Source organism: Polistes fuscatus, unplaced genomic scaffold (assembly GCF_010416935.1).
Source record: "Polistes fuscatus isolate 324 unplaced genomic scaffold, CU_Pfus_HIC Scaffold147, whole genome shotgun sequence".
Lineage (NCBI taxonomy): Eukaryota > Metazoa > Arthropoda > Insecta > Hymenoptera > Vespidae > Polistes > Polistes fuscatus.
This window is the reverse complement of record NW_025113050.1, coordinates 1-15,658: the sequence shown is the minus strand read 5'-3', so window position 1 is coordinate 15,658 and position 15,658 is coordinate 1. Positions and strand designations below refer to the sequence as shown.

Sequence of the window (15,658 nt, the reverse complement as noted above, 5' to 3'; positions counted from 1 at the left end):
ACTGTAATAATATTTCAAATATTATACGTTTTTGAATAATAAACAAAACAAAAATATATTCATCCGGACGGAAGACAATTCTAGTTTTAAAGAGAAATAATAAAAAAACAGACAAAAATATTCACTAACATCGGAAGCAGGTATAAGATTTGGAAAAATTTTATATGATAATTAACTTAATAATGAATCTAAGTATTTAATAATATTGATAAAAGAAATAAATTCAAGAAAAAAAATAACGAGAAAACATATTTATAATATATCTGTAACATCTTGATAATGAATAGATTATTATTTAAATACTTATATATAATTATAATTCCTATTATATCACAATGTAATTATAATTATGTTCTAATTTAATATTATTAATAATAATTAAAAGTGTTTCTTACTATTCAATACAAACGGAACATACGAAGTTAAACAATATTACACTATTCAAATTAAAGAACAGTTAACGTATTTTTGTTCGTTTCGATTTACATTGTTAGATCAAAGTAACTATCTAGCACAAGCGTACTTACTTCTGTGTAAAGCCGAAGTATAATGTAACTACGAAAAGAATTTGTGTTTATGTATAAGAGTACACTAGCAAGGATCTTAAACATACGATTTATTATTAAATATATCGATATGAACTATATCTATTATAACTCTACTATTTGAAGCAATTTCTCATTTGGTTAAATTAGTGTTTACTATATTTGCAATGCTGAATTATTGAAATAATTAGAAATTGTACATTGTATTACATATAAATTGTAAATATTTTAAAATTTATTTCCTTATTCTTAAGTGTATATAATATTCGATATTTATTATCATATTTTAAAACTACAAAGATTTTCGCGCGCTTTTGATCTGGAGCTGACTGTTTAAGATGTTATGATTTATTATTTTTAATATAATTATTATCATACATTTTTATTATATATTTTAATATTTTTTATGAAAAGACGAATTTTTAATTTTTATTGAATGCAATTTCGATTATATTCAGAAAATAATTCATACATATCTTACGCTTGGAGTCAATTTTTTAGCCAATAAGAAACAATTAATATCCTCTTTACGATCAATACAAGTTGTGTTTTATTACTATATTTTTACGTTATTTATATAGCTTTTTATATATTAGAAATCAGGATTATATTTTCAATGAATCATGAAAAGAGGCGAGGGTAAATTTCAGATGTGGTTACAATAATGTTATACCTAATAAACTCTTAATAAATATTTATTTTTATTTGATACAAGTGTTCATTAGTATAGCATATATTATTTGTTTAACAAATGATACTTCTAAAAATAGTATTTTATTTATGAGCTAATTATACTAAAATTTGCGTATTTTTCGACTTTATTTTAAAATCATTGTGAATTTGAATGATATCTCCTTTTACATAAAATTACAATTTCTCATATTTTATTGTCATTCTGAGGATTAGTAAAAATATACAAAATATATTACGTAATATATATTATCATATAATATAATATAAATTAATAATTAATATATATATATATACATTAATAATAATGTATTAATAATATTATTAATAATATATATTATTATAAATATTATATTACTGTTTAATATTATTACGTGATATAATATAAGATTAGAAAAAATCTATAATGATAGTATTTTATTTTTACTTTACTTTTGTTTTTTCTAATTACTTTTACTTTAAATTATCACAATAAAATATCTTATTTAATGTTTTTGCATAAAATAAAATACTTTATTTATTAGAATTTCATTTGATATTTCAGTATTATTTTATTTCAATTTTGAAGAATCTACTTTTTAAAATATTACTTGAAATATCATATTCTTAGATATATTGTCTAGCTCCTTATGATTTATATTTTTTGCTGTCTATATATAAAGTCTTTTTATTTTTTCTGTTTTAAAACAGTATTATAATTTTCCCTATTTAAAAACAAATTCTAGCTACATTACGAAAATAATAATTAAAAATTTTAAACCTATATATATATAAAAATTTCTACTATCGACCTTCCGAGCAAAGTCGATTCTAAAATTAAGATAGAATTCATTACATATAAATAACAATAAATAAATATTAATAGGAAACTATAAATGTTTATGTAAAAGTGATATTAAAATATATGAAACAAATTCACACTAAACGTATGATATGACATAGAACAAATTACGGGTTTTTAACACCGTTTTCAATATTGCTAAACTTATTAGTGTTTAATATTATATATGAAAATATGACAACGAACAACACTTATTACCTTATATTAGTTTGATATGCTTTTTAGTATAACATACTCATGATTAAAACTAACACAAAAATTATTTTTCTGATTAATTATACTATACTTGTAATGTACATTATATAAGACTGATCAGATAAAAGATAAACAAAGGAACCAACAAGTTTCATATTTTAACTACTTCTTTAGATCCACCAAAATCACAGATGAATATATGAAAAGAAAAAAAGAATCATCAAGACAGCAATTAAAATTCATGAAAGACTTAGTTGGATACTTTAGTTATTAATTAGTTATAAATGAAACAGAGTGTTTTTTCAAAGAACGACAAATAAATATCATTAAAACTAAAACTTACGACTACTTAATACAAAAAGCATTTGAAAAATAAACACACAGTTATTACAGTAAGAATTACTTGTTTTCAAAGTCCATCCCGTAACGAACGTTTTTCTTTTTATTAATTTCGCCCTAATCCTTCGTGTAAACTAAGCGCTATCATGTGTTATAAACGTTCAAACGTAATAATCTCATTTTGTTCCTGTTAAAGACTATAGAAATTACAATAGCGCTTAGAATCACTGGAGAACACAGGAGAAATTTATAAAATTCTGGATAAGATGGACACAATTCATCTATAGTTAGCTAATGCATAGAAAGATGTGTGTCCTCGCATGTTAAATTATCTATATCTCCATAATGAGCTCGATTTAATTTGACGAATTCAATTAAATTTCCACTATTACAATTACATATAATTGGTTTCCTACTTAAAATGAATTTTTCCAAAAATATAAATTTCAAGTAATTCAATTCGTGAAAATAAATTCTTGCTATATGAATATTATGTATTTCCAATACCCAAAAACAAATAAGAATAATGAATAAAAATTTGTTAAATATCTCTAATGTATGAAATAAAAAATATTGATATAAAAAGCAACGTACTTTGAGTATATATGATAATTTATCAAGCGTTATTGAAGATATTTTCTTATTGGATAAGACAAAAGACGTTACATTTATTGGAAATAAAGGTTCTGTTGATATTATCTCCGATAAAAAATTTCATGTCAGATTTATTATAAAAGGATTGTCTCTTTGAAAAATCACTCTTGTTTCATCAATTTATAATTTCTACATTTTGTTAAACTAGCAATCTACACTTTGAGACAAATCTGACGGTCTTATATAACAACTACAATTATTTTGACATCTATTTTCAGTATAAAAATATTCGTGCTGGAGACATTTATAAGTCTTTGATCTCAGTTGACTAACTTTTGTCTCGTTCTTTCCATCGGGTTGTATACACTTTAAATTTCCTACTTTAATAATATAATATTTGTTAATGCGAGGAGACATCTTTCCTTCACGATAAAGCAGAAGATCATATAAAGGACAACCACATAATATGGGATTATGTGCCAAGCGAATGACAATTGCATGGTCCTCCTTACGCTTATCTGCCATTTCCTCGAACTGATGAAAATGAATATGACTTATTTTATTATACCTCAAATCAATTGTCATTGGGTGTGACGATAAAGTGAATGAAGACATCTATAGAAAAAAGAATAGATAATACTAAATGTAAACGATCTTTAAAGCAAACGTATATTTACTTTTTATTTTGATCTTATATTTTTAATTTTTTCAAATAATATTTCTCAAAAGTATAATTGTATAGTAGAATTTAGTATTTACCGTTATGTTGGAAATGAAGTTGTAAGTCAAATCTAATAATTTTAAATTATCGTTACCACTAAACCATTCATCAGAGAAATGGCGTATGCTACTGTTCGCTAAATGCAATTCTTCGAGATATTGATTTGTAAAAAAAACTGATAATTTTCCATTTACGTAAGACAATTTTAGGGGATTATGAGACAACATCACAATGCGTAGATTTTTAAGGGGGATAAATGCCTCTTCATAGATAAATTGTAATTGATTTCTTTCCATATTTAAATAATATAGATTAGACATACCGAGAAATAGATTTCTAAAAATTATTAACTTTTGAAAATAAAATATAAAAAAAAATATTTTCCATAAATTGTATAATTATTTACCTTGATACACGAACCATTCGGTTGTTGGACAAATCAAGTACTCCCAACTCTTCCATATCTTCAAAAATTTTACCAGAGAGTGTTTCAATTTCATTGTTCTTTAATGACATTATTTTAACTTTGTTTAGACCACGGAAGATACTCTTGGGTAAAGTAACAAGAGAATTTTCGCTTAACAAGATATACTGTAAAGATGATGAACCCCAGAAAAGATTCTTTGGTAAAAATGAAAATCCGTTATTGTTCAACTGGACATAGTGAAGCTTCGTCAAATTCGCCAAAAGATTATCTGGCAAGGTCCTCATTTTAATGGTATTATTATGTAGATAAAAATCTCGCAATTCTTTATTTTGATCGAGAAATTTTGCTGGTAGAGAAGTAAAATTATTCATAGAAATATCAAGTTTCTCCAAATTCATTAGCTTATAAAAAATTTTCGATTGTAGTTCAGATAAAAGATTATTTGCTAGATTCAGACTTGTTAAAGATTCTAATTGATCAAATGTGCCTTCTTGGATTTTTTCCAAATTATTTGACATAATATTTAGGGACTCTAGATTTTTTAACATATAAAATATTCCTACAGGTATTATGTCTATTCCACTTGAAATTAACACAATTCGTCTTAGATTCAGAGTCGTATCGAAAATATCAACAGGTAGGTTCAAATTATTATTTGATAAGTCAATATGCTCCAGTTCGGGAAAATCCAAAAGCAAATTATTAGAAATATCAGTTAAACCGTTATCAGACAAAACTAATGATTTCACACTTTGGAATCCTTGAAGATGTTGTCTTTTTAATTTTCCGAAAAGGTTTTTAAAGGATTTAAAGATGAGGGTGTGTGTATCCCTTACTCCTAATTGTTTTACTACGTTTCTTAAAGTAGTATCATTTGATAATCCACAGTTTTTAAAGCTCAGAGACTGAATTCTCTTTTCGGATAGACGTCCCTTGATATAAAAATTTTCCCATGTTCTCCAATTTTTACAAACGATCTGTAATTTTATCATTTAATTTTACTCGAAGAAAATAAGAAATTGATTGATTTAATTTTTATAAGATGATAGAGATATTGAGAATAAATCTCTTTAATATAAAACTATTTTTACAGTTTATATATATATATATTAGGTAAAGATTTTGAAGAAAATTGGTTGAATAAGAAAGCTTCTATGTATATACCTGTATATTATTCCTTGATTTAATGTTGACGGTGTATGCTGTAATATTTTCAACATCGCAAACAATATTTAATTCATCTGATTTCGTTGACGAGCATTCGCAAGTTGGACTGTCTAGGCAAGGAGTAGTGTTAATTGGTGTGAACGTAATTAAAAATATGATAAAGATTTTAAAAATCATTTTCTCTTAATTGTCCACTAGAAGAAGAAAAAACAACTAAGATACGTATTTAAGGATTTTCGCGAATAGTTCAATTTTACAATGAAACTAATACCGAAAGTTTATTGTAATGCAAGTTTGCGATGTAGAATAACGTTTAATAAAGCTACAATTTATTGACCTAAAAATTTCTTTATCCAATGGTATTTAAACTTTTTTTATGGGTTGCTGGGAATTTACGTTTTCATCACAAAAATTCTACAAAATTTTTTATAATTCCACAAATTTTTAAACGCTTTTAAATAGCATAAAACGTAACATATCAAAACATGAAGGTAGCAAATACTAATTTTTTAAAAGAAAGAATTTCATAAAATATTGGCACACTCATAAAGGATCCTTGGACCGAAAAGTATAAAGATTACTGCTTCATGTCAACTTTCCGCATTTCAATAACATATATGCAAATTGAATAAAGCTATAATATTATTTTTCTTTTTCGACATGTATCATATATTCGAAAAAAAATGAAGCTGTAATAAACTTTCATCCACCAAATTAAAATTAGTAATATCTACACTTCGTCAGAACATCGGTCAGGATATATTCTATACAATTTCCAAGAAACCTTTCATATGGTGCGAGATACAAAAAAATTCTTTTGGAAAAACAAAAAAAAAATTATAACTAACTTTTATAATAATTTTATAGAACGTAAGTAATTAATAAGCAAAATCTATTACTACAGATATTAACTAAAAGAAATATAACAAAAAGCTACAAATATTCATGGCGTTTTTATTACAAATCAATTTCCTTCGGCGGTTAAGATTCTATTTAAATTAATTGTATTTATTTCTAATAGTTTATTTATTTAAATTCAATCTAAATCAAGAAAGTATAATAGGGCGTATACACAAGGTATTTAAAAGATGAAAAGTAAACAAGGAACTTTTTCATACTAAAATAGTCTGGCCAACTTCTAATGTAAATAGCTTATATTAGATAATATCACTTTTATGTGTCCTTCCTTATATTTACTTTACTTTTTTTTCTTTTCCTCATGTTATATTTATAATTTAATTTAATTTTTTTTTAGGATATCATTGGTATATGACAATAATAATTATATTTATTATTATTTCTTCTTTCTTAAATTATTCAGGTTTTGTTTTTTCTTGATTAAACATATTTTTAAAGTTTAATGAAAAAACATAATTTACGATATAATCAGTTTTAACTAGACGTTTGCTCGTAAAAGATTAATAATTTCAAAACATACCTATAATTTTAAGTGACCAAGTACTTATTAAACGATTCTTTAACGTTATCTATATTATGATGTAGCTTCCAACTCCTGACTCAGTGATATTATTCGTTACTAGATGATGAAATATTTTCGACGTGTGTAATTAATAGACTGTAATAATATTTCAAATTTTATACGTTTTTGAAAAAGAAACAAAACAGAAATATATTCATCCGGATAAAATACAATTACGGTTTTAAATAGAAAAAATAAAAAACAAGTAAAAATAGTGACTAACATCGGAAACCGGTATAAGATTTGGAAATAATTTGATATGATAATTAACTTAATAATGAATCTAAGTATTTAATAATATTGATAAAAGAAATAAATTCAGAAAAAAAATAACTAAAAAATATATTTATAATATATCTGTAACATCTTGATAATGAATAGATTATTATTTAAATACTTATATATAATTATTATACTTATTATCACATTTAATTATAATTATGTACTAATTTAATATTATTAATAATAATTAAAAGAGTTTTTTACTTTTAAATAGACACGGAACATACGAAGTTAAACAATATTACAGTATTCAAATTAAAGAATAATTAACGTATTTTTGTTCGTTTCGATTTAAATTGTTTGATCAAAGTATCAATCTAGCACAATCGTACTTACTTCTGTGTAAACCGGAAGAATAATGCAACTACGAAAATATTTTATATTTATATATAAGGGTAAATATACTCGCAAAAGAGAGAGAGGGAGAAACCTAAACTAACGAATTATTATTAGATATTTCGATATGAACTATATCTATTATAACTCTACTAATTGAAACAATTTCTCATTTAGTTAAATTAGTTTTTAGTATATTTGCAATGCTGAATAATTGAAATAATTACAAATTATTCTTTGTATTACATATAAATTGTAAATATTTTAAAATTTATTTCCTTATTCTTAGTTGTATATAATATTCGATATTTATTATCATATTTTAAAACTACAAAGATTTTCGCGCGCTTTTGATCTGGAGCTGACTGTTTAAGATGTTATGATTTATTATTCTTAATATAATTATTATCATACATTTTTTATTATATATTTTAATATTTTTTATGAAAAGACGAATTTTTAATTTTTATTGAATGCAATTTCGATTATATTCAGAAAATAATTCATACATATCTTACGCTTGGAGTCAATTTTTTAGTTAATAAAAAACAATTAATATCCTCTTTACGATCAATACGAGTTGTGTTTTATTGCTATATTTTTACGTTACTTATATAGCTCTTTATATATTAGAAATCAGGATTATATTTTCAATGAATCACGAAAAATGGCGAGGGTAAATTTCAGATATAGTTACAAGAATGTTATACCTAATAAACTCTTAATACTTATTTATTATTATTTGATACAAGTGTTCTTTAGTATAACATATTTTATTTGTTTAACAAATGGTACTTCTAAAAATAGTATTTTATTTATGAGCTACTTATCCTAAAATATGCATATTTTTCTACTTTATTTTAAAATCATTGTGAATTTGAATGATATCTCCTTTTACATTATATTAAAATTTCTTACATTTTATATTAATACCGAAGATTAGTAAAAATATACGAAAAATATATTACATAATATACATAATATTATATTATAATATTATTAAGTGATATAATATAACTTTAGAAAAAACCTATAGTTATAGTATTTTATTTTTACTTTACTTTTGTTTTTTCTATTTACTTTTACTTTAAATTATCACAATAAAATATCTTATTTAATGTTTTTGCATAAAATAAAATACTTTATTTATTAGAATTTCATTTGATATTTCAGTACTAGTTTTTTTTCAATTTTGAAGAATCTACTTTTTAAAATAGTATTTGAAATATCCTCGTTAGATATATTGTCTAGCTCCTTATGATTTATTTTTTTTTGGTTGTCAACGTATAAAAAGTCTTATCATTTTTTCTGTTTTAAACAGAGTATTGTAGTTTTCTTTATTTATAAAAATACTACTTACTTTACGAAAATAATAATTAAAAATTTTAAACCTATATATATAAATATTTCTACTATCAATCCTCCGAACAAAATCGATTAACAAATTACGATATAATACATTACATATAAATAACAGTAAATAAATCTTGATAGGAGACTACAATTGTATATGTAAAAGTGATAATAAAAGTTATGAAACAGATTCACACTAAATGTTAGATATGACGTCGTAAGTATTACGAGTTTTTAACAGTTTTCAATCTTGCTATACTTATTAGTGTTTAATATTATATATGAAAATATGACAACAAGCAACACTTATTACCTTATATTAGTTTGATATGTTTTTTAGTATAATATACTCATGATTATAACTAACACAAAAATTATTTTTCTGATTAAGTATACTATACTTGTAATGTATATTATATAAAACTGATAAAGTATACGGTAAACAAAGGAACCAACAAATTTCATATATTAACTACTTCTTTAGATCCACCACAATCACAGATGAATATATGAAAAGAAAAAAAGAATCACCAAGACAACAATTAAAATTCGTGGAAGAGTTGGATACTTTTCTTATTAATTAGTTATAAATGAGACAAAGTGTTTTTTCAAAGAACGATAAATAATATCATTAAAACTAAAACTAACGACTACTTATTACAAACAGCATTTGAAAAATAAAAACACAGTGATTACAATAAGAATTACTTGTTTGCAAATTCCATCCCGTAACGATCATTTTTCTTTTTATTTATTGCCCCCTAGCTCTTAAAAAAAAGTTATTACGATATTGTCGTCTATTACGTGATAACCTTGACCTAAAATATTTTCTAATAAGGGATATGAAATACACAAAATTGTATAGAATTACTGCTGATAACCAAAAATTTCTAGACACTAGAGAATAAGATGGACACAAATTTTCTATGTGTATCTGATGCATAAGAAGATCCATAGATGTTAAATTATCTAGATCTTTATAATAAGCTCTATTTAATTTGACGAATTCAATTAAATTTCCACTATTACAATTACATATAATTGGTTTCCTACTTAAAATGAATTTTTCCAAAATATAAATTTCAAGTAATTCAATTCGTGAAAATAAATTCTTGCTATATGAATATTATGTAATTCCAATACCCAAAAACAAATAAGAATAATGAATAAAAATTTGTTAAATATCTCTAATGTATGAAATAAAAAATATTGATATAAAAAGCAACGTACTTTGTGTATATATGATAATTTATCAAGCGTTATTGAAGATATTTTCTTATTGGATAAGAAGAAAAACTTTACGTTTATTGGAAATAAAGGTTCTGTTGATAGTATCATCGCTAAAAAATTTCATGTCAGATTTACTATAAACGGATTGTCTCTCTGAAAAATCACTCTTGTCTCATCGATTTATAATTCCAACATTTGTCGTACGGGCAATCTAAACTACGAGTCATGTCTGACAATCTTATATAACAACTACAATTATTTAGACATTGGTTTTTTGTTTTATAGTATTCATGCACGAGACATTCATATGTGCTCGAATTAAGTTTACTAATTATTTTCTCGTTCTTTCCATCGGGTTGTATACACTTTAAATTTCCTAATTTAAAAAAATAGTGTTTGTAAACTGAAGGAGACATCTTTCTTTCACGATAACGCAAAAGATCATATAAGGGACAACCACATAATATGGGATTATGTGCCAAGAAGATGAAAATTTGATGTTCTTCCTTACGCAAATCTACCTTTTCTTCGAACTTATGAAAATGAATATTACTTATTTTATTATACCTCAGATCGATTGCAGTTTTGCGTGACGGTAAAATGAATGAAGACGCCTACAGAAAAAGAAAATAAATGATACTAAATGTAAACGATCTTTGAAGTCAATGTATTTACTTTCTATTTTAATCTTATATTTTTTATTTATTCAAATAATATTGCTTAAAAGTATAATTGTATAATAAAATTTGTATTTACCGTTATATTGGAAATGAAGTTGTGACTCAAATCTAATAATCTTAAATTATGGTTACCACTCGACCAATCATTAAAGAAATTGTATATGCTACTGTTCGATAAATACAATTCCTCGAGATAATGATTTTTATAAAAAACTGATAATCTTCCATTTACGTGAGTTAATTTTAGCGGATTATGAGAAAACCTTGCAATGCATAGATTTGTAAGGGGGGTAAGACCCTCTTTATGTATAACTTGCAATTGATTTCTTTCCATATTTAATTCATACAGAAGAGGCATACCGAGAAATAGGTTTCTAAAAAATATTAACTTTTGAAAATAAAAATAATAAAAATATATTTTCCATGAATTGTATAATTATTTACCTTGATACACGAACTATTCGATTGTTGGACAAATCAAGTATTCCCAACTCTTCCATATCTTCAAAAATTTTACTAGGAAGAATTTCAATTTTATTGTTCTTTAATGACAGTCTTCTAACTTGGTTTAGACCACGGAAGAAATTCTTGGGTAAAGTAACAAGAGAGTTATCGTTTAAGAAGATATACTGTAAAGATGATGAACCCCAGAAAAGATTCTCTGGTAAAAATGAAAATCCGTTATTGTTCAACTGGACTCCACTAAGCATTGTCAAATTCGCCAATAGATTATCTGGCAAAGTAATCATTTTTTGAAGATTTCTTTCTAGGTATAGTTGTTGCAATTTTTTATTTTGGTAGAATAGTTTTTGTGGAATAGTAGAGAAATTATTCATAGAAATATCAAGTTTCTCCAAATTCATTAGCTTATAAAAAATTTTCGATTGTAGTTCAGATAAAAGATTATTTGCTAGATTCAGACTTGTTAAAGATTCTAATTGATCAAATGTGCCTTCTTGGATTTTTTCCAAATTATTTGAAATAATATTTAGGGACTCTAGATTTTTTAACATATAAAATATTCCAACAGGTATTATGTCTATTCCACTTGAAATTAACACAATTCGTCTTAGATTCAGAGTCGTATCGAAAATATCAACAGGTAGGTTCAAATTATTATTTGATAAGTCAATATGCTCCAGTTCGGGAAAATCCAAAAGCAAATTATTAGAAATATCAGTTAAACCGTTATCAGACAAAACTAATGATTTCACACTTTGGAATCCTTGAAGATGTTGTCTTTTTAATTTTCCGAAAAGGTTTTTAAAGGATTTAAAGATGAGGGTGTGTGTATCCCTTACTCCTAATTGTCTTACTACATTTCTTAAAGTAGTATCATCTGATAATCCGCATTTTTCAAAGCTCAGAGATTGAATTCTCTTTTCGGATAGACGGCCCTTGATGTAAAAATCTTCCCATGTTCTCCAATTTTTACAAACGATCTGTAATTTATCATTTAATTTTACTCGAAAAAAATAAGAAATTGATTGATTTAACTTTTACAAGTTGATAGATATTGAGTATAAATCTCTTTAATATAAAACTATTTATACAGTTTATATATATATATTAGGTTAAGATTTTGAAGAAAATTGGTTGAATAAGAAGGCTTCTATGTATATACCTGTATATTATTCCTTGATTTAATGTTGACGGTGTATGCTGTAATATTTTCAACATCGCAAGCAATATTTAATTCATCTGATTTCTTTGACGAGCATTCGCAAGTTGGACTGTCTTGGCAAGGAGTAGTGTTGATTGGTGTGAACGTAATTAAAAATATGACAAAGATTTTAAAAATCATCTTCTCTTAATTGTCCACTAGAAGAAGAAAAAGTAACTAAGATACACATTTAATGTTGTTTTCAAATATTTTAATTACACAATGAAACTAAAACCGGAAATATATTGTAATGCAAGTTTGCAATGTAGAATAACCTTTGATAAAGCTACGATTTATTGCTCTAAAAAACTCTTGTTCTAGTGGTGTTTAAACTTTGTTTTATTGGTAGCTGGAATTTTACGTTATCGTCCCAAAAATCTCAAATATAAAAAACGAAAGAAAAAATAATACCTAGCTTTAATAATAAATTTATAGAAATTAAACGAGCAGTAATTAACTAGCAAAATCTAATACTTCAGATTTTAACTAAACAAAATCTAACAGATTGCCACAAATATTCATAGCGTAGATATTCCCAATCCAATTTATTCGGCGTTTAAGATTCTATTTAAATAAAATATCTTTATTTCTACTAGTTTATTCAGTTAAATTTGATCTAAATCGAGAAAGCAATATCGGATGTATACAAAAGGAACTTGAAAGATGAACAGTAAACAAGGGACTTCCATTTAATTTAATGAGCTCGCCAACTTCTAATGTTAATAGCTTACATTAGATATATTACTTCCTTATATTTACTTTCCTTTTTTCTTCACCTATATATAATATGATATTTATAATTTAATTAATTTTTAGGTTAGTGAATCATTGGTTTACTACAACAATTGATATACTTATTATTATTTCTTTTTCTTATTTTATTCTCGTATTGTTTTTCTTGATTACTTATATTTTTAAATTTTATTATAAAAGCATAATTTCCGATATAATCAGTTTTGAATAGCACATAGCTGGTAAAAGATAAATAATTTAAATGCTTACCTATAATTTTAGGTGACCAAGGACTTATTAAACGATTCTTTAACGTTATCTATACTATGATGTAGCTTCCATCTCCTGACTCAGTGATATTATTCGTTACTAGATGATGAAATGTTTTCGACGAGTGTAATTGATGGACTGTAATAATATTTCAAATATTATACGTTTTTGAATAATAAACAAAACAAAAATATATTCATCCGGACGGAAGACAATTACGTTTTAAATAGAAAAAATAAAAAACAGTAAAAATAGTGACTAACATCGGAAACCGGTATAGATTTGGAAATAATTTGATATGATAATTAACTTAATAATGAATCTAAGTATTTAATAATATTGATAAAAGAAATAAATTCAAGAAAAAAATAACGAGAAAACATATTTAAATATATCTGTAACATCTTGATAATGAATAGATTATTATTTAGATACTTATATATAATTATATACTTATTATCACATTAATTATAATTATGTACTAATTTAATATTATTAATAATAATTAAAAGTGTTTCTTACTGTTAATAAAACGGAATATACGAAGTTAAACAATATTACACTATTCAAATTACAGAACAGTTAACGTATTTTTGTTCGTTTCGATTTACATTGTTAGATCAAAGTAACTATCAGCACAAGCGTACTTACTTCTGTGTAAAGCCGAAGTATAATGTAACTACGAAAAGAATTTGTGTTTATGTATAAGAGTACACTAGCAAGGATCTTAAACATACGATTTATATTAATATATCGATATGAACTATATCTATTATAACTCTACTATTTGAAGCAATTCTCATTTGGTTAAATTAGTGTTTACTATATTTGCAATGCTGAATTATTGAAATAATTAGAAATTATACGTTGTATTACATATAAATTGTAAATATTTTAAAATTTATTTCCTTATTCTTAAGTGTATAATATTCGATATTTATTATCATATTTTAAAACTACAAAGATTTTCGCGCGCTTTTGACTGGAGCTGACTGTTTAAGGGGTTGTGATTTATTCATTAATATAATTATTATCATACATTTTTTATTACATATTTTAATATTTTTCATGAAAAGACGAATTTTTAATTTTTATTGAATGCAATTTCGATTATATTCAGAAAATAATTCATACATATCTTACGCTTGGAGTCAATTTTTTAGCCAATAAGAAACAATTAATATCCTCTTTACGATCAATACAAGTTGTGTTTTATTACTATATTTTACGTTATTTATAGCTTTTTATATATTAGAAATCAGGATTATATTTTCAATGAATCATGAAAGTGGCGAGGGTAAATTTCAGATGTGGTGTCAATAATGTTATACCTAATAAACTCTTAATAAATATTTATTTTTATTTGATACAAGTGTTCATTAGTATAACATATATTATTGTTTACAAATGATGCCTTTAAAAATAATATTTATGTAGGTGCTACTTATTCTGAAATTTGCATTTTTTCGACTTTAATTTAAAATCATTGTGAATTTGAATGATATCTCCTTTTACATTACATTAAAATTTTTCACATTCTATCTTCATAGTTAGGACTAGTAGAAATATATAAAATTTATTTCGTAATATAATAAACATTAAAAGAAGTCTATAGTGATGATATTTTATTTTTACTTTACATTTGTTTTTCCTATTTACTTTTCTTCAGATTATCTCAATAAATATCTTATTTAATGTTTTTGAATAAAATAAGATACTTTATTTATTAAAATTTCATTTGTTATTCCAGTACTATTTCATTTTAATTTTGAAGAATCTACTTGTTAAAATAGTATTTGAAATATCATTTTCAGATATATTGTCTAACTCTTCTAATTTATTTTTAGTTTGCTGTCTACATACAAAGAGTCTTCTTTTTTCTTCAGTTTTCAAAAGTATTGTAGTTTTCCTTATTTAAAAAAACTACCTACTTTACAATAATAACAATTAAAAATTTCAAACCGAGCATTGTCAATTCGAATATAATAAATAATACATTACAATTAAATAACAATAAATATGAGATAATAAATGTATTTGTAGAAGTGATAATGAAATATGCCAAAATAATTCACACTAAACGTTTGATATGACATAGAACAAATTACAGGTT

At 24.1% G+C, this 15,658-nt stretch overlaps 1 protein-coding gene across 1 annotated transcript; it reads right to left on the bottom strand.

Moving 5' to 3' along the window:
• Positions 1 to 3,408: 3,408 nt before the first annotated feature.
• LOC122514403 (protein toll-like) lies at positions 3,409 to 12,684 on the bottom strand. Its single transcript, XM_043631197.1, has 6 exons — positions 12,505 to 12,684; positions 11,325 to 12,322; positions 9,842 to 10,019; positions 4,332 to 5,329; positions 3,964 to 4,261; positions 3,409 to 3,738 (listed from the first exon to the last, which is right to left on the bottom strand). The coding sequence occupies exons 1-6, from the start codon at positions 12,682 to 12,684 to the stop codon at positions 3,409 to 3,411; spliced, it is 2,982 nt and encodes a 993-aa protein (XP_043487132.1).
• Between the last annotated feature and the right edge of the window lie 2,974 nt (positions 12,685 to 15,658).